The sequence below is a fragment of the Triturus cristatus genome, chromosome 8, assembly GCF_964204655.1.
Source record: "Triturus cristatus chromosome 8, aTriCri1.1, whole genome shotgun sequence".
Taxonomy (NCBI): Eukaryota; Metazoa; Chordata; class Amphibia; order Caudata; family Salamandridae; genus Triturus; species Triturus cristatus.
In genome coordinates, this window is record NC_140591.1 from 981,114,075 (window position 1) to 981,139,323 (window position 25,249).

Consider the following 25,249-nt stretch of genomic DNA (forward strand, 5'->3'; position numbering starts at 1 on the left):
ATAAGATCAAGGGTATGCCCCTTAATATGTGTGGGGGCATCTACAAGCTGTTTAATGCCAAGTGAAGACATAATATTCTCCAGGTGTCGAGTTGCCGGATTTTTATGGGCTTTATCCCAATGCATGTTAAAGTCCCCGGTTACCACCATTTTTTGGTATCTTGTGCGAAAAATCAGACATAATAGGGGCAAATAAATCGTTAAATGCGGAGGTAGAATTTGGATGTATGTGCACACAGGGGCACATACATCCAGCACACACAATCACTCTGCGCGCACTGCTCAGTAATGTATCCTTTCTGTATTGTGCCATTTGCTTATACACTCACTGCCAGCACACGCGCACACACACACCATGTGCGTGCTGCACAACACATCACCCTTCTTATATTGTACTTCTTGCAAGCACACATAAGCCCAGCACGTGCTTTCACTGCACAGCACTACATCACTCATGTAATGTAATGCATTCCTTGCAGGCATTCATACACTCAGTACATGCACCAACTATTCATGTACTGCATAGCACTGCTCTATCTCTGTACTGTACCCTTTCCAGGCACACATTTATCCAGCACAGATCGCCCCTCCTGCGCTGCGCAACACTCTACATAATTACAGATGTAGTCCAAGGGTGAGTTCAGCACACAGCAGCAGAACTTTGAAAAGGTGAGGGAGTCTGTAGGCCTTACTCCAGTAACACAGGGTAGAAAGAACCTATTCACTCCTACTGATCACTTCGCAGTATATTGAAACCAGGCTCGTGCTGCTTAACTCTTAGTGGTGGAACGCTGCCTCCTTCACCATGTGGGAAGTGCTTGGGGAGCACTTTCTGGCCCAAAAAGACCACAATCTGTAAGACAGGACTATCTTATGGCACACACACATGATCAATGGTTGCCTATGACAACACAAATCAGCATTAGGGATCCAGACAACAGTACTCTTGGGCACTCAGGGTACGGGTACACGTCCTTTACTATGCCGAGGACTTTTCAGTCCCAACACTAAAAAAGAAAAAGAAGGTACACATACATGCATATTTGGGGATGTGCCAAGCATAACTTGTGAGGTCACAGCATACAAAGCTCTGGATTGCAACACCTACAGAAGCAGTTTCTGGCCCTGCCACTAGATGGCAAATACCCAGAGGATGAGAATGGGATACAAGCAGCAGTATATCTGTTATAGATACATGCTGTGAATAATTTAAATTCCCCTCTAGTTTTTGCTCTGTAGTGTTAATTTGAAGAACCAGCAAAGATTTTGTTTCTACTTAATTAACCTTTTGATATAACTTACATGTGTGAGCTCAAAGAACATATATAAAAAGCAAAATTAAGATTAAAGAAAACAAGGAATTTAGAAACCTGCAACATATAACACAAAGATTTTGCATGGGAAAACTTGCCATCCTCAACTTTTGCCTAAAAACAGAATTCAACAGTGCCAGGAAACAGTTGTTGGTGTCCTGTTGTTGGTAGCATTAACACCTTACAGTTTCTGAATGACGCTGGCAAAGAAAATCCACCAGTAAGCAGATCAACAACCTGAAATATCTGACAAGCTAGAAAGAGAAATTAATACAAAATCTCTTTCACAGAAATCCTAACTACCATGTATTAAGGATAAAAAGGTGCTGCCAAATTACCTTGACCATGTTATGAACTGTATGTGGATAATACATGAAATCGGAACAAGTTAGAGCAGCATGAAAATCTTAAAATTAACAGTGGGAAGGAAACACACTACGACTTAGTTTATAATCTTATAAAAAATTTACTTTCTTTCATTCAAGTAACTGAAAATAGACATTTTCTTAACATACCAGAAGCCAAATGGTAAAAGGACTGTTTTTTTGTGTTATGAAATGACACAGTTTGTCTATATCAGAATCATGGATGAAAACGAATCACCTCAAAAGTGAAAACTTAAGTGAGGTTTTTTGCATTTATGGGGAGTTGTGTGATGAAATCAAAGTAAATATTTTTTCAAAGAAAATTATTTGCAACTGTTCTTGCACAAAGGTGTACCAAAAACATAATAGTGCAAACTACTTTGACAAGAAACCAATTTAGAATAATCAGTTTGCAATATGCAGGTCTTATTTGAGTTGCAGAAAAGCTAAAACTGGAGCATACTGTCTGAAGCAGCATTGTAGGCGCTCCTTGTTTAAACAGCACAAAGTGAATCATTCGTTGATGTCCAATATGCATTGGAATCTGCGAAAATTATTATTAGCTTGGTCTCTTTTTGAGACATTAAAACATTATAAATTATGTTGCCTGTATATAAAAATGTACAAAAATTCCGAAAGGAAATTAAACACTCCATTTTTTCCAGGAAAATGTAGACTACATCAACACGTTATGCGTAAAAGTGGTTTAACAGTGGTTAGAAAAGTCATATATGTCAAATCGCTTCATCACAAGCAAAATAATACCTTTTTGTTAGTTGAACCTACGAAATGCGAAGTTAGAAATAATTGCCATACCTATCACATAAATGAAATTATAACCTGCAGTTCAATTATAAGAACGATTATACATACAATAACGATGATAAAAAACATGTTATGCTGCTAGATCTTAAAGGATTGTGAATATACCAATTTGAACAGTTTGACAGTCACAAGAGACAATGCACATGTCACACTGTAGGAGTACAGACCAACATTATTTCAGCGCACTTCCAATGAATATTTTCAACATATTAAAATCTTTTTTGCATGATGAAGTTTATGTAATTAAGAAAAAAAGAAACAATAAATATGCTAAAATGATCTTTCTAAGTTCCAGAACACTATGTTTTGTCTTCCAAAGAGCATTCCATGATGTGTGATGGCCTAACAGCAGTACATTAGGAGCGAGGTGTTTTACATAGCTTGACTACTATGCTCCCAAATGGTAGTGCAAAAAGGCGTTTATAAGTACTCTTAGAAGGCCCTTAGAAGTACTAGTATATTTAAATAAAGCATCAGCCATTCTTGGCTTTTATTCAGTTTGTTATAATTTCTAATTAGAAAAAAGAAACATTTGGCAGTTGAAGGAAACACTGTCCACGACTAAATACTGTACGAGGTTTGTGGAGCATTTCAATTGATCTAGGAAGCAGCTAACGGATAAGTTTTGCTCAGCTGTCATTTTAAAATGCTAACATTTAATGGTCACTAAATATTAGGGAACCATTTCTTTACATAGAAAGATTGTCACCGGTTTGCTTTATGAATCTGTGTTTGAATTTTTCTCTTCGCCATCCTCATCGTTGTCATCTTTAACGCTTTCCTCAGCATTTTCCCCAAATTCAAAAAGCTTTTTATTTGCTCCTTCACTATGTCTGCTTTGGCAATGGGTCTGGTGTTTCTTGAAACCCCTGGGATGGTTTGTTTCAAAACTACAACGAGTACACTTATACTGACCTTCAGTGTGGGACATACAGTGATTTTTATAAATGTTTTCTAAAACAAAGCTCTTTCCACAATCTTTACAGTGATAAGGACTTGGAATATTGTGCTTTCCAACCAAGTGATGCAAAGCGGCACCCTTCCTCATGGGACGGCACTCACACATTAAACAGTAATACTTTCCTTTAGCGCGTCGCAGATACTTTAACATTGTTTCTTCTTGACTTGGAGCCTCTTTTTCTTCTGATGACTCTGATGCATCCTTTGAATCAACAGGAGTCTCATCTCCCAAAGATGCCAGCGAGTCATTCAACTGTGCTGGGGTATCTTCTGAAAACTCCAGTAAATCCTTTGATCGAGAAGGTGTGTGCATTTCTACTGGAACAGTGGGATGTGAGGAAGTCATTTTATCTGCAGAATACGTTTCCTCTGCTTGCTTCGGAGTTACGGACTTTGGTGAATGTTCTTGCATGTCTTTAACAGGCTCAGAATTGATAAGGTTATCTGGGAATTCTGACACATCATCCGGCCTGGTAGGAGTTGTAGGACTAATGCTATCTTCTGAAAACTTGGGTATGTCTTTTGAAAAAGTACTTATTTCATCATCATCTGAAAATTCCATTATGCCTTTTGGTCGCGCAGAAGCATCTTCATTATCTGAATATGACATTATGACCTTTGGTTGGCCAGGAGCTTCTCTGAGACCTGCAAACATCATTGCATCTTTAGGTCGAGAATTTTCATCATTATCTGAAAACTCCATGTCTTTTGACAAAGTGGGTATCTCCTCTGTGTCTGAAAAGTCCATTAAGTCTTTTAACCTTGTGGAAGTATTTTCATTGTCCGAAAACTCAGGGATGTCTTTGGAACGAGCTGAATTATCATCATTATCAGAAAACCCAGGCACTCCTTTATAAAGACCAGTATTATAATATGCATTTGAAAATACATGCATTTCTTTTGTCTGAGCTGGATTATCTTCATCACCAGAGTACTCTGGAATGCCTTTTGGTAAAGGTGCCTCATCATCATCATCTGAAAACTCTGGTATGCCTTTGGGCAGAGCAGGTGTATCATCATCATCATCATCCGAAAACTCAGGTATATTTTTCGACATAGTAGAAGCCTCCTCTGCATCTGAAAACTCTGGTACATCTTTAGGGAGTACAGTATTCTCTTCATCATCTGAACATTCTGGTTCATCTTTAGACTGAGACCGGGAATCTTCGTCTCCTGAAAACTCTTTTTCTTTTGACAAAGTGGTACTTTCTTCATTGGCTGGAAATTCCAGGCATTTTGACTCAGGAGGGTTGTCTTCATTGTCTGAAAAATCCATCAATTCCTCTGGAAGAGCTGGGGTTTCTTCGTCATCTGAAAACTCCATCATTTGCTTTGGCACAGAAGGGGCCTTTAGACTCTCTGAGAAGTCTATCACGTTCTTAGTGACTGCAGGTGTTTCTTCGTTGTCTGAGAAATCCATTAACTCACTTGGAAGAGGAACTGTCTCTTCATTGTCTGAAAATTCCATGATATTGTTTGGAAGCCCAGGAGTATCTTCGTCATCTGAAAATTCTGGTATGTGCATCATTTGAGTAGCACTAGCTGCAGGTTTGTTCACTACAGGGTACGTACTACTGTTATCACTGGATTCAAAATCTTCATCACTGTTGCACAGCTTCCCCTTTTTCTCAAGCAAATTCATATTCTGCTTTCCTAATGTGCAGCTATTTGAGTCTGCATCAGAACTCTCTTCTTCCTTTGACTTTATTTGTTCTTGTAGAAGGGCTGAAACACTTTCTTCGGGCTTCATAGGCACTGCTATTTGTTCTTTCTCATCCGGTTCACTGGAATCATCCATTGATTTTTCATCTTCGCTTGATTCTATCAGTGGCTTGTCTTCAAGTGTTGTGCTTCCATTTTGTTCCATCTTCGCAGAGAAAACATTATTTAGCTCATTAGCCTGTTTGTCTAGTAATGAATGACTGGCAGTAATATGATAATAGACATTGCAAAACATCTTGCTGGTGAAAAAACATTTGAAACAATGAAAGAGCTTTGCACTTTTTTGATAAAACACGAGTTTTCCCAAACCAGCTGTATCCATCTCATCACAACATTCAGGATGGATGGTCCCCATATGTATTTGTAAATTTTCATCATCGCTGCCCCTAAAATTACAGCGAGAACACTCCAAATGGCGTACATCATTCATCTTATTTATTGCTTCCATGATTTTGTAGGGGTCAGTCACAACTTATGCAGCAACACTCATTAGTCTTCTTTCCAGTATTATGAGTACGATAACCTAGAAAACAAAAACACAAACTAGTCAATTTAAAACAAAGCGTAGTCACCACAATTAATCTGTCCAAATAATATTTACATTCAATTTCTGATTTAAAACCAATTAAATCCTTCGTGTTAAACACTCAAATACACAGCTAGAAAGAAGGAGGCATTCAGAGCACTTGAATTAACAGTCAAGGCGAGAGAGTCAGACAAACATTGAAGGAAGTGCAACAAAAGAGGTTGAATAACGTATTTTTGTTTTAGAAAGGTCAATAAATATAAAAGATGGTGGCCAACAGTTTTATACCTATGTGAAAATACATGGTTTTAAATGCAATTATGAACTTGAAGACTTGAATCTTCGGCAGGGTGGACATAGTCAAGAGAATCTAGGATGCAGGCATGTCAGAATCTTTTATGTGCCCAGTTGAAAATTTGAAAACTGTACCCCTTTGTTGACTCTCACCCAAAGTATCTTAGAAGGGGGATTATTGGGACATTGTGAATGTTGCATATTCAAGCACAATATGCCACTGCCTTCGGAAATAATTTGATTTAAAAAACTGGATACGCAAGCTTCCCTAATCATGGAGCAGGTACAGCAGATGTAATACAAGTGGTGACTCACATACAGAAAAGGTACAGCACAGGAATAACCATGTAGGCTTGCCACTATGACAGTACAAGCAAGGCATGTCTATTCCTGAGGCACACGGCAGTTAATGCACAGCTGGTTGGAAAGCATGATTATTTTATAAACAGACCAACTACTGCATGGAAAGCATCATAGCACCACAAGGAAGAAGAAGAAAAAAAGTCAACAATAATGGCATTTTTAAAGCAAGTACCTTTACAGAGCATGAACAAGATAGAAGCAGAAACTGATGCTTCCTTTAACACACAAAGAAGTGAGACTGAAGAAATAACATGTCCCAAAGACACAGAACAGGTACATCAAGGGAGCAAAACAGTACAATGTTTTCATATCAAACAATAAGTACTGCACGGACCATAGCACTCACACACAGAAGGCTTCTCTTATAAGGCATGTTCAGATGATCCAATCCTAGAGCACTTGGATTCTGGTAATGGCAGTTTTGTTTTCCGATTTTAAATGCCGGATCTCAAGTACTAACAAAAAGTAACAATCGCCGGCAATAGGTCTCGCTGTGCTAACCTATTTGCTTCGACAATGCTTTTTTACCAATGTCAATGTTGTACAGCATGAGTAACATTTGTCAAAGCTGCACAGCATCATGTGTATAAGTGTATGGGGGTGTAGGGGGAGGTAATAGAGGTGCGATCACATGCTGCTCCTGGTGGCTGTGTCACGTTACTGGTATGTATATGCCTAACAGCGTTTATGTTAGCACAAATACATGTGCCAGCAGAACAGTGCTTCCTCCAACTTTTTTTAATTCACCCATCCAAGATAGCAGGTGCTACTTGGGACGTTTAATGTTTGCAGAGCATCCATTGGCTAAATGGCGGGTCATGTTTCTTCCCACTGAAATCTGCCGTTTCCATTCTGGCATTTGTAGTTTATCATTAGAATACAAAATAAACCACAAAGAAAAAACATCTATGGCATCTTAGTGGAATTTTGGAATGAAGGATTCCCTGCTCAGCTGCAGCTGAGGTTTTCTTCACTCAAGAATTCTAGTCTATGAAAGTCGATGCGTATCTCCTCTATCGATAGCCATAAACTGCACCAGCTCAATAGGTTATTACATTATACACACCTTGTGTGAGAAAAGCATTTTTGAAATACTGGCTACCAGAGGGCAAAGAGGGGAGCAGCAGTATACTGCAGTGATGTGCACACCAATTTCAATTTGAAGCTTAAGTTGAAAATGTAGGAGGAGAATCTTACACTAGCAAACAAAAGTTGGCAATGCTTAAACATTGGGTAGAGAATGCTGTAGGATTTCAAAGCTTTTACCTCCTTTAATATTAGATTACGAAGATGATAAATTGGATTGATTTGAGACAACTGTAAACCAACTAGAACTAAATTTGGAAAGAAAATAACTGGAATAGCTGCCAGACATATGTTTTAGAACAGAGTTATTACCTAATGAGTCAGTGGATGTGCATAATAATGAACTCACAGCCAAATATGACTAAATGGTATTTCAGGATCAAATGTTTTAGGATCAATTTCTGCACTGAAATAACACAACATTGCAAGAAATACTGTTGCTAGTAGATGACTTGACACTGGTTAAAGTTGTAGCCATTCCACATCAATTTGAGGTAATAGCAAAAGTTATGAAAGGGTTAACTTCTAAAGAAAATGTCCAGATTAAGTTATGGAATCAGAATAAATCTCCTTGAGATATGGGAAAAATTAAAGAACGGTGCAGAAAGATACAGTTTCAACACTGGGATTTCAGGTCATTTTACCTGTTGTAGAATGTATGAGGCAAGATGTCATTATGCACGAATGTGCACAAGGAGACATAAGGAATACATGGGTGTCAAAGTATATTTGGAAGTAGATAGTATACTTAACAAATCAGAGAGGTGTTTAAAGATGATAAATGAATACCAGAGGAATAATGTTAAGAAATAGGTGAAGTTGGAGAAGTGAAAAGGGATGCTCCTATCTGTACAATACAAATTGGTAGTCAAAACTTCTTTATAATGGATTCTTTTGGTGTAGATATACAATAATTGATAATGAAATGTTGGAAATTGTTCAGGTATGCATTTTGAAACTGCTAGATGTACAATTGGTAGGATATGGTAATAAACCAACTAGTGTGAATAATTATTTTACAACATCATTGGAGACCATTGAAACCATAGTTTAAGTTGCTAGAAAGGGCTTATGGTAGCTAGGGTGGCCACAAAAAAGGAAGGTAATAATGTCCTTAAATCCTAATCTGATACTGGGTTACAGTGACCCGACTGTTGAACATTTGAATGGGGGTGGAGGAGCATTAGAGCACAATATTTTCAAGACGCTTTTCCCATAAACTTATTCTTAAGGAAGGGGTGACCCCTAGGGCTCACAAAGTATGTAATGTACCCATTTATGTAAGAAAAGCATTTAGAGAAAGATTGAATGGGTTATATAAAGAAAACTTTATTGAAGAGATAAGAGTGTTCCGAATGGTTATCACATGTAGAGTAGGCGTAGTACACAAGCCCAATGGTAAAAATAAATCTGTTAACGGTTTATAAACACTGGAGAACAAGACAGTGCTCTTAGTCTCCTGCTTGAGTTTCCCCCTCAAATAGTACACGTATATCTAGATCAAGCACATAATCAGCAAGACAAAAATAGAAGCTTTACACACCCTGGTTACCTGTAGGCTTCATTTTAGAAATGTAATTTTTGCAGGCACCCCTCAGACTGCTATTGTCCAGTCAAATCAGTAACGCATTAAACTGCCAGGCTCATCACTTCATCTGGTAAATTTGATCACATCATTGCCATGCTACACCCTTTACACCAAACAAAGAGTGGGACCACATATTGTTATGCATCTTGGCTCTTCACTCATAACTGTGTTAATGTATTAAGAACTGCCTTTAAAACCCATTCAATCATTATCAATGGTTATTAACATATGCCTAAAAATGCAGCATCTGCCACAAATTTCCACAAAGATGCTTGACAGAGAATACATAATCCGTGTATAACTGCATTTATATTCTCTACAGTTTTGTCAGGAACTGCTTCCAGAACACCATTTGAAACACACTTCCAGAAAAATTTCCCACTGTGCTTTTAATATACGGGAATAATGTACCCACTGCCATACATGCATGATAAGGATATTTCAAGTCACTGAGGAATTACACAACCATACAGAGGAATGAGGGCAAAGTTCGAGTTCCTTTATAAGGTTATGGAACTCCAAGGTGACGTACAATTCTTATCATGCATGCCAGGTGGTACTTTATCCCATATAATACATGGTCACAAAATCATCTTTCCCACAAACCACGTAAAACCTTGGTGCATAACGCTTTCATATTAAAGAGCGAACATGTCTGCAAACATTAAAAATAAAACCTTTAGTGCCAACTTAAACACACAAAAAACCTGTTAGATATTTGAAGCAAACAGATATTAGAAACAGTTCAATACAAGACATTAAAAAATGTTTTTAAAAGCTGCAGTAGCTCGGAATGTGTAGAAACATGCAAAAATAAACATTCTCTCTGAGCTTGTCATTCTAAGCTATCAAAATAGCGCAGAAGAAAGAAAAACAACCTGTTGCTTTAAACAGCTGCTTTTATGATGCTCTGCAAGTTGGCCTGCCTTTCACCTCAGCTGCTGGCTGAGGCAGCAGACATTCTGACGTCAGAACTCGACAGTAATACATTTTAATAGTCCAGTTCAGACATCTTTTTCTTTGCAATCTGTGACAAGTCGTCAATTAAAAATAAATTATAGATTGGGATTTATACAGGGATTACAGAATCCCATGTATTATCCCAAATAGTTATCAATGTTAGAATACCTTTAAGCAAAACACTGCTAAATGTGCTGCATTCTTTAAAATCTAACTATATGAAGCCTTTTTAAGAAAAATATTGAGGGGCAGACCAATCCACCCCAAGGCCCCTATAGTCTGTAGTTATCCTTTCAGGCAGCCCCCCACCCCCGCATATCAATACCTGGATAGGGAACTGGCATGAAGTGAGGGAATAATACGCCTCTGGGGCGCAGCCAAACCTCCTCTATCTATAGGTTACAGAATGGTTAATAAAATGTCCGCAAACATTGGTGCTGTAATCTCAAACCCAATTATGGAGGCAATAACCCCAATCCTGAGAGACACCACAATAAACTAAATGGGTCAACTTTTAAACATGAAGGATTATCTGATTCTGCTTTTTAAGAAAGCTTTAAACTGTTTTTGTAGTGATACTTAAATGCAACCCAGGCAGTAAATGGTTATGGATGTCTAAGGCCACTGCCAATAAGAGAACCAAGATTTCATACATACAAAACACTGTTGCAATCTACTTTCTATTTAAAGCCATCCATCGTGGACATAATTACTGATTTGCTACTATGACATGGGCAAAATACCATCTGAACAGCAGCCAATGTGTTGCTTTTTTTGCGAAGAATGGCAGTAGCTAACACAAAGCCAAGATGTCCATCACTTTGGAGGGATATGAAAGACTGGATTTAGGATATCTGGCAGATCGGTTTTTATCAGTTTGTGTTTGTAAGAAAATGGGTTATTAGTTGGAAGATGATATTAATCCACAACCGAAGTAATAAATCCTAAAAGGTGAAGCAGTTTACATATTGTAAACAAATTAGACATGGCAATGATTTTTAGGACTGGCCAATATGCCGCTTTAACTCTGACAGCTACATATTTTTTTAAACATTCATATTAAAAATTCATATTTTAATCTTCCATACATTGAGTTTTGGCCATCCCACTTCATCCTTGGGTCTTGCTTTCGCCCACAACAACATACAGCATGCTACAATGGGTCAGCTCTCGTCATCTGTTGGACGTCTTGGATTGTAATCAGATTAAACGCGCAAAGCAGCCAGAGTGCACGTTCATGGCTCGGTTGCTCGACATCTTGCATACGAGTATGAATAAACCAGTGGTCGAAGTGGGGGAAAAAAAAAGTAGGGCGACTGTGGGTGGAGAATCAGAGGGCGGGAATAACCTGAGAACTGGATCAGTGGGCGGAGTCAGAGGGGTGGCCAGAATGCGCAAAACATCGCAATTTTTAGTATTTGTTTTGCATTTCACTGACCAGTTACAGCTTATTATGTTATTTAATTCAATCAATGCATACGCAATTATTTACGGTTTAATATGAGTTATTGACATTAAAATACAATCACAAAGTGGGATATTTTTCCAATCACAGAATGTCCTAAATACACTTAAAAGTGGAATCACAAGCCATTTGTCTCTGATCCATGGAGTTTCTGTCATCAGCACTTCTACCTTTTTCCACAAGAGCAGTTCAAACATGAATGAAAAAAATATCCTAGTGAAAGTTTTCTATATATTTATGGCTCTGATATATTTGCCACATAATCCAACATCAGCTACATAATTTGACAATTTTAACTAATAAATTGTTTGTAGCTTTTGGAGAAGTGTGGCTCAATGGTTGTGGAGAAGTGTGGCTCAATGGTTATAACAGGCAGACCTTGATGCAGAGCTCTGACCAGGGTTCGATTCCCGCCTCGGCGGGTCTCGGGCTCATTAATTCCTCTGACCGGATATTCTCGCCTCAGTGCCTATTCTAATCATGGGTCCCATGCTGCAACTCTGGGCAATAGCTTGCTTAGTCTCCACAATGGCCCCCACAACGCGAGGGATGCCTGGTTTCACCATGGGGGTGCCCAGGAGTGGACACTTCACAAGGAAAACCAGGAAGGGTTCCCTTGCGGTATTCGTACAAGCGCCGGGAAACCCACTGCGGGTAGCTGTGCGCTATACAAGTACAAAAACATTTACATTTACAACATTTAGCTCAAACGGGTCAAAAGTTACTAAACAATGTGACTTGTGCTGCTGCGAAGTGGACGGCCCTTTGCAAAGATTGACTGATCACCTTTCTCACTGCTGCATTTGTATGCTACACTGGTACTAATAAGGCAAAATCTTTCCAGTATGAAATGTCAACATAACAAAGTGTCAAAAAATATACTGCATTATGTTGCAGCCTTTTTTTGCTACATAATTTAGTCAACACTGCGGCGTCATTTTGTCTTCTTTTGCTGCATAATTCCAGTTCCCCAATGCAGGCAGCACATCTTAAAAGTGCTTGTGAATGAAGCAGAGAGAATGTGAAGTTTGCAAACTTAGTTTGGTGTGCGTGCAAATCTTGCATTGCCAATCGCTGGTGAGTTGTACTCCTACTGCTGAAACAAGGCAAATGGGTGAGGCGGACTGGCCTCAAGGGCAGGGCCAGCTTTAGCGCTGGTGGCGCCCTGTGCAACAATGTTTGTTGGTGCCCCGCAATGACCACCTCCGCCACGGATTCCCTCAATTCCACCCTTTAACAGTGCCCCTCAAGTCTCCATAACCACACTCTTTCTCAGATGCATTCAATTTGCTTTACAGCGCCACTCATACCAGTGTAGGGCTTTAGAGCACTTTACATCAGACCCTCACAGAGACAATCAATGATACATGTTTAAATCACTTTTTCATAGGACAAAGGACTAAAAGGTGTAGAAGTCACATGACAACCATACTAGTGGCAGTATAGTTTAATAGTGATTGGTCTGGACAAACACAAACTTACAATTTAAAATGTAATTCCATGGTTGGAGGTTCTCTTGAATAATCAGAATTGATTCCTATCCAAATGAAAATTCTTTTGCAACACTAAGATAATCATAGACTGAGGGAAAAAACGATAACGCTCTAATTTACACCTTCCAGTTTGCATGCAGCTCTTAGATGACAATAGCTCACTATTCTATGTTAGGATTTTAACTTCTAAACTGCAAGTAACCAAAGATATGTCTGAGAAAAGCAGTACCCCACTGACCTATTTACATTATGTGCACTTTGTGATCTGCATGGTACAAGTTCTTTGCAGCATGCACAATCACCCTCTGAGCAACTTTTCCATGAATGAAAACTTCCACTAGACAAACCCCGATCTCTGTCTAGGAAGAACATTAATCAATGGAGTTATCATAACATTGTTATTGTTGCCGAAAATTGCTGGAGGCCAGGAAGGAGGCAGCAAGCACTTTAAAACCATAATATACTTGCCACCCAAAGGCAGCAACCGGTGCGAACACACAGGTCGCACCACCCTGGAGCTGGCACTTCTCAAGTGTCCTGTGACCTCAGTGACAGAGTCACTGTTGCTCTAGGGTGTGCTGCTTCATAAGCCGGCCCGCAAGACTAGAGTTGAACTTCAGTATGGATTGTGGTGGACAGGCCTCCAAGGTTAACTCACACTTGCCCCCACTAGGGTAAACCTGCTGGTGCTAAGACTCCAGGGCTTCTATGGTCTTGCAGGGCCCTTTTAGGTCTAGCATGGGAATGTGCTCCCTCAGGAGAGTGGTCTCGGGTACTGGTCATGAAGGCTGAACCTGGTAACCCAGGTCCAAATTCGGCAGCTCTGACCATAGTGCCACATCCTCTCCCCCGCTTAAAACCATACTGCCCTACTGTGAGAACCTCACACTGCCTTCAGCTACAACACAATTGTGCCCGCTATAAACACCTGAATGCGACTCAGTTCAAATTACGCACTAGACAAGAGCAATACGCTGCCTAAAAAAACGTAACAACATCCTGGAAAAAGCAAAGGGAATGCAAGATTAATTCAAGCATGTGAAACGTAAGCAGGAACAACATGGTTAACTTAACACATTTACACTCACTATTCAGAAATCAGTGAGTTTTGCCTGAAAAGTTAGACATGACTACAGGGCCCAGAAGGGACCTGCTTCAATGTCCATTGCTTATATCCTTACAAAATGCAAGCAATATGGTAAAAAGACCGCATCCATGAACACCGAGCCGCCAATCCACCCATCAATCCGGCATTGCAGTATCTCCAGGAATGGTGCACTTACTCATTCAGGGAAAACAATGCTTTTTCAAAGAAAAGATAAAACAAAAGTAGCGCTTCACTGGCAAACCCTGTAGAATGGCGCTAATGTGTTTGGGTGTGAATAAAATAAATCTGGCCGCTTTGTGAATACGGTCTTGCTTTATTTAGTTATTTATTTTTCATAGTTGAATCTTTCATTTCTCTCCGTCCTGAGGCTGTACTTTGGAATAGAATAATGTCAGAAAAAGACAACATTTGCATCAAAAGTATTTTTCTTTTTTGGATCCATTTCACAGGAAACAAATAAACAAAAGGAGGAAAGAGAGGTTGAGAACAGTTTCTTGAAGTCACGGTTTTCAGTGAGGAGGAGCGAGACAGAAAGAGGGAGAAGAGGAAACAAGCATTTACAATGCAATAGGTCTCGCAATGACATTATTTTGAGCTATTGGCATTGTAAATATTATTGGTTTTTTTCTTCCCTTCGTGAAGCATTAATCAAATGGTGTAATGCAAAATGGCAATAGCTCACTTTGTTCTAATTGCGAAATCTATTGCATTGCATTTGTACTAGTGTGAGTTTTGTATTGTAAACGGGACTTGCTTTTATTAATGTGTTTTATTTTTATCGCATTAATCGAATGCATATGAGCCAGAGACCCCCAACTTTTTTCACATCAGTTATTTAGTTGCTTATGTGGATATGGAGATTAGGTTAGCCACTTTTGAATACTGTGGAGCCACATCAGCTTGTTGTAACCAATCACAACATTCCATAATGCTGATACAACAATACTGATTTAGCATGCCAGTTTGCAGCCTCTCTAGTGTGGCTGAATGACTGTGCCATTAATGTGTCCTCCTTTAGCTCGTTTTCTGTTTTCTTTACTTGTCCTCCTTTACTGTTAACCAGATGTATGTTTATGGACGCATATAAAAAGTGGATGTGAATAACTACAGTGGGATGTACGCATGGTGAGGTTACATGAATTTGTGAAAAGTGTCTATTCTTGGGAGGAGAGTGGAGTAATACCCAGCGGGTATGTGAATACACATGGAATGGAGGTAAATGCTTGTGAACGGCGCGGAGGTGCTGTGGCTGTCAATCATCTGTGCACATAAAGTTAATGTTACCCTTACTCACAGAGCTTCAGGTGACTCCAGACCTGGGCCTAGCTCTCCTCGGGCAGCAACGAGATAAGCAGCAACAAAAGGAAAGGGGCTACCACTCATATTGTGCTGTCCTAGCCAGCTGCTCCTGCTCGTTTACATAGTGAGAACTAGACTCCTAGTTCTTTATATGAGCACTAGTTCAATTACCCACGGTCAGTTTAATTTTTCAGACACAGGAAGTTGATCCGACGGCAAGATTGTAACCTAGGTCCCGATTTCTTTCTTGTTCGCTTTATTCGATAATTCATATCATAAAAGCTTTCATACAGTACAGTCAATACTATATACATCAAATTTTGTAATGGTTAAAAAAGATAAAATGTTTAAGAGTACATGGTATGACAACAATAAAAGTAAATGGCAATTCATAAAAATTCCCTTTAAAAACAACTTACTACAATCAACAAGGGTCTCAAAATCACAATTCATTCCTTTAGACCTCTTTACACTAAAAAGTGGGTTCAGAATTTAATCAATAGCAACATTGGCTAATTTAGTGGCTTTGGAAATGGCTTTCGTGCGAATGATCCAAGCCCGACCCAGGAATTTTGCAACTCCGCACACAATTACTGGCCTAGACGCATCTGATCTCAAGATGCGTAGTGCAGCTAGATGATTCCTTGTTCCTAGCTGAACACAAATAGGTTTTAGCCATTTATTCCTGGCCTGCTGATAGGCCGGGCATGCAAATAGGCAATAAGCTATTGTTTCGTGGGGAGCTTCGCAACACAGGCTACTAGGGGAGAGATTTTTGGCTGGATCCCTCTGAGCAACTGTAACATTAAGATACAGTGACCCAATCCGGAAAAGTATATACAGCTTTCTATCCATAGGGACTCGTATGAAATCAAGATAGGGTTCCAGATGGCCAACATGTTTAAACAATAAAAATTCTTCTGTGAGTTTCCCGTGCCTCGGATAGGATAGGTGACGCTGGAGTATCCAATTCCAGTAGATCTTTTATAACTCGGCCTTGGAGGGCTGGGCTTGGTTCCTCCATGCGTCAGCTAAACCCAACGAGACCAGGAGTTCCTTCAGATCAGTGAGCCATTTTACCCTTTTACCCATATCCAGAGAAATCAGTTCACTGAGACCTGCCGCATAATGCGATAATTCTGGGGTGGATCTTAATCTTGCCCAGTATAAAAGGAGGCGTAGTCTAATAGTATCGCTCACCCTGCGCCTCCCTGTATCGAGGAATAAGGGAGTTAATGGAGTACATTGGGGGACAGAGAGGATATCTCTTAAAAACGTATTCTCTGACTTTTGTATTTCATCTATTTTTTCGAACCCCCAAAGATCTGCTCCATAAGTTGCCGCGCTAACTGCCTTGCCCTTGTAAACGACCAGTGCAGGGGAGACTAGTCTAGAAATAGACAGACGTTGTTCTCTTACAATTGCCCCTGCTGCCCTTTTATGACTTAGTAGCATTTTATTCAAGTGTGGCCTCCATGACAATTGGTCCGATAGCCTCATCCCCAAGTAATCAAAGCAATGAACTTGCTCAAGATAAGAACCATTAAGGGTGAGTTTCGGTCTAAACTGTTTTCCAGGGTTAAAGGCCATAAATTTTGTTTTAGTAATGTTAATAATTAGGCCCCTTTGAGTACAAAACTCCTGGAAACGAGTAAGTAGTAATTGGAGACCCATGGGGGATTTGGAGATCAAGAGAGTATCGTCAGCAAAGAGAAGTGTAGCTATTTTTTCCCCCGCCAGGGCTGGTGCGTCAGCTGGAAAGTGGCTCAAAAAGTCCACCACACCATTCACATAGAGCGAGAAAAGTGTGGGAGCCAGAACACAGCCCTGGCGGACCCCTCTCTTCACTGGGATACTCTCAGTAGTCTGACCTTGGTCTCTCCATCTAATTCTTGCGGAGGTACCATCATGGAGGCGAACTAAAAGGGATAAAATATAGGGGGGTAAACCCAATTCCTGCAAGACGGCCCACAGGTTGGCACTTAGAACTAGGTCAAATGCCGTCTTGAGGTCGATAAAAGCGAGATATAAACTCCCCTTTGCAATAACAACCACTTTCCAATATAGTAGTAATAGTCGGAAAACTTGGTCTATAGTACTAGTAGCTTTCCTGAAACCCGCTTGACATTTGGATAAAATTTCCCCTTCCTCCATCCAAAGGTGAATTCTGTTAAGAAGAGTACGTCCTACCACTTTTTGCATACAATCTACAAGGCTGATAGGCCTGTAGTTGGCAGGAACTTGGCGGTCACCTTTCTTAAAAATGGGAATAACTTCGGCTTGTTTCCAGGATGGCGGAACTTCGCCGCCTTCTAACAAGCTATTAATCAGGTGTTGGATATATTTGGCCCAACCACCTGGTTCCAAACGGAACAGATCACCTGGGATGCCATCAGGTCCTGCGGCTTTAGCTGGGACAATGCTATTGATAGCACTTAAAACCTCCTCCCTACTAAAAGGAGTTATATGGTCCGGATTGAGTAAATATTGGGCAACCCTACTAGACAGTCGCTCTCCATCTGCGTCAACGGCAAATAAGTTTGCAAAGTGGTCCCACCAAATCTGGCTGTCAATGTGGTTTGGAATTGGGACAGTGCCTGCTCTACTTGTAATGCTGATTAGTGACCAGAAGGAGGCAGAATTTCTCTTAAAAGCCGCTATTTTCAGCTCATCCCAATGATCCTCTTCCCAAGCACGCTTAGCTAATGTCAGGGACAAGTTATAGTCCTTCCTTGCTAATTTGACCCTGCTATTGTTTTTATCCTTGACCGCATCTATTAGCGCTTTTCTTTTTTCTTTACAGAGATCTGTGAACCAAGGGTTAACGGTATTTTTTCCAGGTCTCCTTTTTCCTGAGCTAGTGCTGCCAAGAAATTGTTCCGCAACCATGGAAATAGTTTCCTGGTGAATTATAGGGATCTTGTCTCTCGTCTGTATCGAGGCCATGGCTTCCTCAAGATCTCTGTTTTTTTCGGTCAATATTAAAGATATAGAGGAGATCTTCTTTTCGTCAGCTAGTACTCTAGGCTACCTTAGCCGCCTGCCACAATTGGAGGGTACTACCGCTTTGGAAAAAAGGTGGTCAGCGTCACATGCAGAAGTTATCGAAGCGGCCCATCGGTTCTGCAAGGTTCGAGACAAAGGATTGTGATCGCTGTCTACTGTAAAGCTAACCTCCATATCGACTAGGCTTTCCCAGAGACATAGATCCAGCAGGATATAATCAATACGGGAAGGACATGACAGTTAGTTAAAAGTGTTCGCCCCCTTGAGGTCTGACAAGGTTCTTCCGTTTACGGCTCTTAAGCCATATTCCAGTATGAGGGTGTTAACCTGCATGACAATCCCAGTCCATTTTTTGATTGGAGCCAAGGAAAGAGGAGGCACTCCCCATCTTATGTCTTCTTCATCTAAATTCAGGGGGTCCTCAGTACCCAAGGGCTCAAATGTACAATTGAAGTCCCCGGCTATGATGGTTTTTGAGGAAGGAGGGCAGTGTGCTAAGAGGAGTTCCAATTCACTCAAGATGGTCGAGGGCCTGCCACTCACTGTTCCCCTGATGTAGACATTAAAGAGGTTGAGTAATTCACCTTTTTTTTGGGCCTTGATAGAAAGCCACAAGATATCATGATTATTACTATCATTAGAAGTAATAGACCAACCCAGATCGAGGTTAATCCATATTAGGAGTCCACCTGAGGGTCTACCCTTGCCACTAGAAATTGCAGGGATGGAATAGGTGGCAAACCCTGGGATCGAGAGCACTTCCATGCTCCATGTCTCCTGGAAGACACAGATGTCATGCGTACTCACAAACTCAACCCAAGTTGGAATATTCATATTCTTCTTAAGGACTGCTATATTCCAGGACAGTATTTTTAGTTCATTCATCGCGGATAAGCTAACAGGATTGGGTGGAATGGGTGGTTGGGCAGATAATGTCTGGGAAGATGGAAGATTAAAATTAGGTAAGGAGAAGGAGCCCTGGACAGTAGAACTTGGACTAATTGTGTTCTCGTCTAGATGGAGCGTAGGGAGTCAATCATTTTTATCAAGGGAGGATAAGAGTGGGACTCCTCTTTTAGGTATGATATTAGGAGAAGTCACTAACCGTCGCCTGAACTGGATTCTAGAATGGTCAGGGGAAGAGGTTCTATATTCCAATGCAGCCAGATTCTCAACTAGTAGGGCATCCACCAAGGTTAACTCAATCGCATCAAAATTAGAATCTGGGATAGAACATCTCTTAGCCTTCACGATGTCCTCCCTAATTGAACGACACCCTCGTACATGACGAATCCAATGGATTGATTTATTAGTTAGTGAGTCGCTAGACTCATAAGGGCCTAGGGAAGAAATCTTTGGAACATTAGTCATGAAAATAATTTTGGGTGATCTCTGGCCAGGGGCCATTGGGTCTCGGTCTACAGGGGGTCTAGGGGTCTCAATTAGCCCTGAATGCGATGTTCCAGGCTTGGGGCCCTGTTGGTGACCTCCTCTCCAGCTGGGGATGGTAATACGATCTTTGCAAATAGACTTGGGAGCTGTTCCGTCCCCCCTAGGGAACTGTTTCCAAGTCTCAACACCTGCTAGAGCGTTGTTCAAATTACCCCCACCAGTAGGGGCAAGGTCATTTTCGTTAGTAGATATAGGATCGTCCACTATATGATGTAAATTTTCAGAATATTTATATTGGGTGCGATCCAAGAGGTCCTTCAATAGTCCCCTAATACCCATGACCTCCCCTCTAAGCTCCATAATGACCCTTTCTAAGTCTCCAATTGTAAGGGAAGATTTACAACTACAACAATGACCCGGGCTAGAATGGTTCTGACCCGGCACAAATGGGGTAACATCATGGTTAACACTTATTGAGGCTAGAGGGGCAAATCTATTAGAGCAAATTACATTTGGGATCAATTTAGAACAGCTCTCGCCCTCGACCAGAGCGTCTCCCTTGTTACTTTCATTTAGATCTACAGACACATAAGGGTCCCCCACTATCTGCTTTACCCCTCTTTTCTTATGTTTAAGAAATAGCTCAGGTATCACTAGGCTCTTGGAAGGGGAAACAGCAATTTTTTTGGTGGCTTCCTCTGTGTTAGGACTGGGGGCATTTTCTAAGATACTCTCGCACTCTTCGAGAACAGTGTCGATTCTGTCCAACACACGATTGGCTGCAGCACATTTAGTCGATTTCTTTAACCTCTTTTTTTTACTTTGGATAGAGGTAGAAGTAATGTGGGCAACCATCCCCTCCATGGCTTTCCTCTTCCCCATCAGTCCTGATTAAGGCCCCCCTACAGTACCTTCACTGAACAATTAAACAGAATATAACTACTCAGTGATGGGCTAGTGTCAATGCTTCCTCTGAACAACCGAACACAGCTTGAATGGACAACTCAAGGGGAGCCAGTTAATAAACACAAATAGTCAAGGGGTACCTCTACCGGACAGTAGCGATAGGGTCCTGGTCCTGTCCTGCCACAGTCTGCCTCTGACGGCCTCAGACTGCCCGGCGCTGCCCGCACGCGACGCGGATGGAGCCTGTCCGATTTTAGCGCCTCCGGGCGCGGAAGCGTGTTTGATTGGGGGCAGGGCCACTGCTGAGAACTGTAGTCAGCTGCCTCCGCTCCCCCGTGCGCTGCGACCAGGAACTGCAGCGGCGGTGAAAGGGAGTGGCAGGGAAGACCACAAGCACCCGACGGCCAAGCTTCACCTCCCAAAGTCCGCAGGTAAGGGTGTACAGGTAAAATGCCCAGAGAGTAAAGGAAATCAATATTGAGCTCCTGCTCGAAAAGTACTCTTCCAATTTATCAATATTGTTCGGGTGGGCAAAATGCAACAACAGTCAAAAGTGGTGATAAAAATTCATAAACCACGATTAAATAGGTGAAAGACGCAAACTTGTGGATGTTCTTCACTAGCGGAAAAGTTTGGTAGCGTGCCCCAGCCAGGGCAGCCTCTCTTTACCCAACAAGGTTTAGAGAGTCCCTTCCACTCCCCCTCACTCTGTATGTCGAAAGTTATCCTTCCAGCCTCTCCTGCCTAAGCAGCCTGCATAAAACCAGGTCGCCTCACATCTCTTCCTCACCTCCGTTTTTTCGATCGCCACAAGATCCAGATCCGCTCCTCAAGGCAAAGAGGCAAAAAAAAAAAAAACTGCTCCAATATCCTCCACAATTGATTCCCTCTGGCTTGTCCAGCACTCGAAAATCGGCAAACCGCGACAGTAGTAAGCGCGGGTCTCAGCGCACTGGAACTATCGAGGTGTGCTGCCCAACTTTCACCCCGTGTTGCGCTCAGAATCGGCAGACCGCGGCATTCACGAGCGCGGGCAGGAGAACGCCGGCACTGCTGAGGTGAGTCGCCATTACTGTGGGGGGGTGTGGTCTCCTGCAGCTACCCGGAGGCGTGTATCAGCCAATGCAGAACTTCTAAAGCTCTGGTGGTAACGCCACATCCTGTCCTTATGCTAACAGGGACTCTGCGAGATGCCCTCCAACTTTCCAACGTCATGAGGCTTGAAAAAACAATGATGTGAGAATAACAAGCTCCCCGCACTTCCCAAGTGAAAACCTCTTTCAAGTCATTGGTATTCGCAAGATCCTTTGAGGAATCACATGATGATTGGGGAACCCAGTTATGGGAATGCCAAAGCAAGACACAAAAGAGGACTATGATCGCGAGGGAAGCCTTTGGGAGGTTGAAATCTTATCAGCCATTTTAAAAATGAACTGCTTCGTTTCGTATCAGTCTGGTTGCAGAAATTGTTATGGCCCGTTAAAAGGATGTCTTGGAGTACGGGGAGCCGGTAGGGCAACTAAGCGAAAGCTCAGATTTGAGATAAGATGAGGAAACGTAATTCCAGGTCTGCGGCAGACCAGATGTAATGTTTTATGGCTTGTGCTTGCCTGAAAGGTCTTACGAGAGGTCTCTGACTCTACACTTCTGTCTAGAGTTGTAACTGATAAGGGATTAGCTGCTTCAATTGATTTCCTTTTGAGAAATGTAAAACCACCCTGCAGTGGGCAAAGAAATGTATCATTTGACTGCGCAAATGATGCATTGTGGTAAACAGTATATCCCTGCCCCTGCGCTTACGTTTTTATTTCTCCTAAACCTCCAGGCCCCATCTTTATTATGCAAACTGAGCTGAGGATGGCGATTTTGGCGCTGAAGTGAGTGCTTGAGTTGGGGGGGGGGCGAGGGGGAGAATAAAGAAACTGACCGGGGTGGAGTGCTGCAGGATAAGTCAGCTACACCCATGACTATTAGTTGCCAGGAACAACAAAGTGTACATGTGTATTAAAGCAGAGGTGTGTGGCCACGCTGTGCTAAACAAAAGAAAGGCACGGCCGGCATACTTAAAGATAAAGGGCAGCGCACTGCAAATAAAACAAGATATAGCGTGGGACCATTCAAAGGAAAGCAGGAGTGGCAGGAGTTCTTTCCAGATAGAGAGACGGGCTCCTGCAGCCTCCTCTTGGCTGCAGCAGCAACCCCGACAGCCTGCCACGTCTCGGCCAAATCACAGCTAGTTCTTACCTGATGCCTCCAACGTTCAACTGGATGATCTTGGTTACGCTTGGGAGAAGTAGACACACTAACACTTCCCGAGCCACACCGACACTATCACAGAAATATCAGTGAGCTGTGGGTCGGGGAAGAGTCCTTCCCTGACCCAGCAAGATACACGAATAAACACGAGAACGTCCCTGTAAAAAAAATAAAACTTTTTTTTAAAAAACACGCCCACCTCACTGGTGGGCGTGTTTTTAAAAAAAAACGTTTTAGGGACGGGGCTTAAAAAAGAGAAAGAAGCGGAAAAAAACACACCCCCGAATCCGAAAAAGACGGGGCTTGAATTAACAGACAAAGCTCTTCTCCAATGGCTGACCAGCATTTAAGAGGCCAGCCAATGGAGAAGAGGGGCGGGTTCAAGCCCCACTACTAGAAAACATAAAATTTCACGAGCGAGACTGCGCAAGCGCAGCCTTCGCTAGCCGAGACCTAAAAAGGGAGGGGGAGCAGCTGCCAGCGACAGAGCAGAAGTGGACACTGTCCTGGTCTTCTCTGGCAAGAAGGAAAAGACAAAGCCCTTTTCCTTCTTTGTCCGCTGCCCATCCCTAACAGCCAGGAACGCCGAGCCTTCTCTGCTGGCCTTGGCTATTTCTGCCGTCCTGGGACGCATTATTAAAATGAAAAAAGTAGGGGAACGGGAGCTACCGAATTACAGAAGTAGGGGCACGCCGTGCGATCCTGCCCACTTCGACCACTGGAATAAACAGATATTTTGTTTACTGATTGCCTTCTTTGGAACTGTCCTCGAATGCAGCAAACACAGCGGAATCCCCCCACAGGGAAAAAACGTTTGCAAAACACTAGTAAATCGCGCTCGTAAGAACTTCCTCTGCAGGCGGATTCCATGTGTTTCGCCCATGAGTAAAAGCAATAACTTGACAATATTTTCATTTTTAGATAAGTGTAATTCTGCAACATCGTTCTGCTGCAACTTTATGAAGCAAGTCTAAGGAGCGAGAGTTTGGGGTGTCGTTTACTGCAGGCCCTGCCCACGTTCACCACAGACGGTCCTACTTTTCCACTTTGTTTTAATGGCAACATGAAGACAACGAGGCGTTTGGATAAAGGACCTAGGCAGCTGCACTTCAGAACAACCCCACAAAACTCTCCACAGCAACAACATTTGCCCAACAAAGGAACTTCCTTTGAGATCTTTACAAAGTCTCTATGCCTTAAGAGCCTGATCCGCCACTCATTACTAGCCCATAGTCTCACCACGCCCACGTCGCTGGCAGTACAATAAGATACCATACAGTCGTTTAAAATTACAGGTATTGGCACGTTAGTGTTCGCGCCGATGGGCTACAGAAAAGTAAAGCACTTAAAAAACATAACACACCACCCCGAGGGATAACGTGAACAGCCAAGTTTTGTGCTGCGGAGCGGTAGGCAGATGCATTATGGCAAATAAAACACACGTGCAACTAACCTCATTTCTGCCGCTCGTGCGACGTAATGGTGAAGAACGGCGTTATAAACAGACTAAACCGCTCGCACACAAGCCTACGGAGTCATCCAAAATGCATCTATTACAAAGGGGTCTACTACGGCTGCAGCGCCACTGGGTGGACGCACAGTTGATGACGTAGCTACTGACCGGATGGCTCTCGGCTGCGCATCGCACCACAGAAGTGAGGGCAGAATCTGTGCAGAATCTGTGTTAATGTGACAAGTTGAATCAAATTTGAGCTACAGCATTGCTGTTGCACGGATAGATGCTTTCTCCGGCACTCCAAAGACGATGAAATAGCAAAAGCACCCCAGGTCATCTTTACCCTTCCTTCACTGCCATCCCAGCTTCAAATCAAGCCATCCTCCTCACGTAATTACCACCTGTTTACAGCAGCTGGCAAATGTGTGCGTTAAATAAAGCCCTCAGAATAGGGAATATGGTGCATGTAGAGCAGTGGGCCACAGGCTCCCATACTATGTAAAATAACCACGTGGACACTAGTGTAGTTGGTGCGTAACTGACTTCTAGCACGTGCACCCTGGTTCTTTTTATTAGTGCGGGAGCCTGAGGATTAGCCAATATAAACACTCAATTTACAGATTTCGTCCTTTGTGAAATCCTGATAGCTCTTGAAAAGGTCAATGGACCTTTGACACGTGTACGAATGGAGCTAGAACTAAAACATAAACTTTGCCTACATTATCAACTGTCAGATTAAAGTTCAGTCAATGATGAGAAATTTATGAAGTTGTTAAAAGATTAGTATTGTTTTGTCGTCTTTATTCAGATTAGTCATTTTACAGAAATATCAATAAAAATCTTGATTAGTGACAGCATAAATCGATA

The 25,249-nt window shown here is 41.9% G+C and overlaps 1 protein-coding gene across 1 annotated transcript; it reads right to left on the bottom strand.

The window, feature by feature from the left end:
* Positions 1-1,758: 1,758 nt before the first annotated feature.
* Positions 1,759-24,535, bottom strand: CHAMP1 (chromosome alignment maintaining phosphoprotein 1). The gene is made up of 2 exons (XM_085622523.1): positions 24,380-24,535; positions 1,759-5,707 (listed from the first exon to the last, which is right to left on the bottom strand). Exon 2 carries the CDS (start codon positions 5,630-5,632, stop codon positions 3,221-3,223), a length of 2,412 nt encoding a protein of 803 aa, XP_085478649.1. The 5' UTR covers positions 5,633-5,707; positions 24,380-24,535; the 3' UTR covers positions 1,759-3,220.
* Between the last annotated feature and the right edge of the window lie 714 nt (positions 24,536-25,249).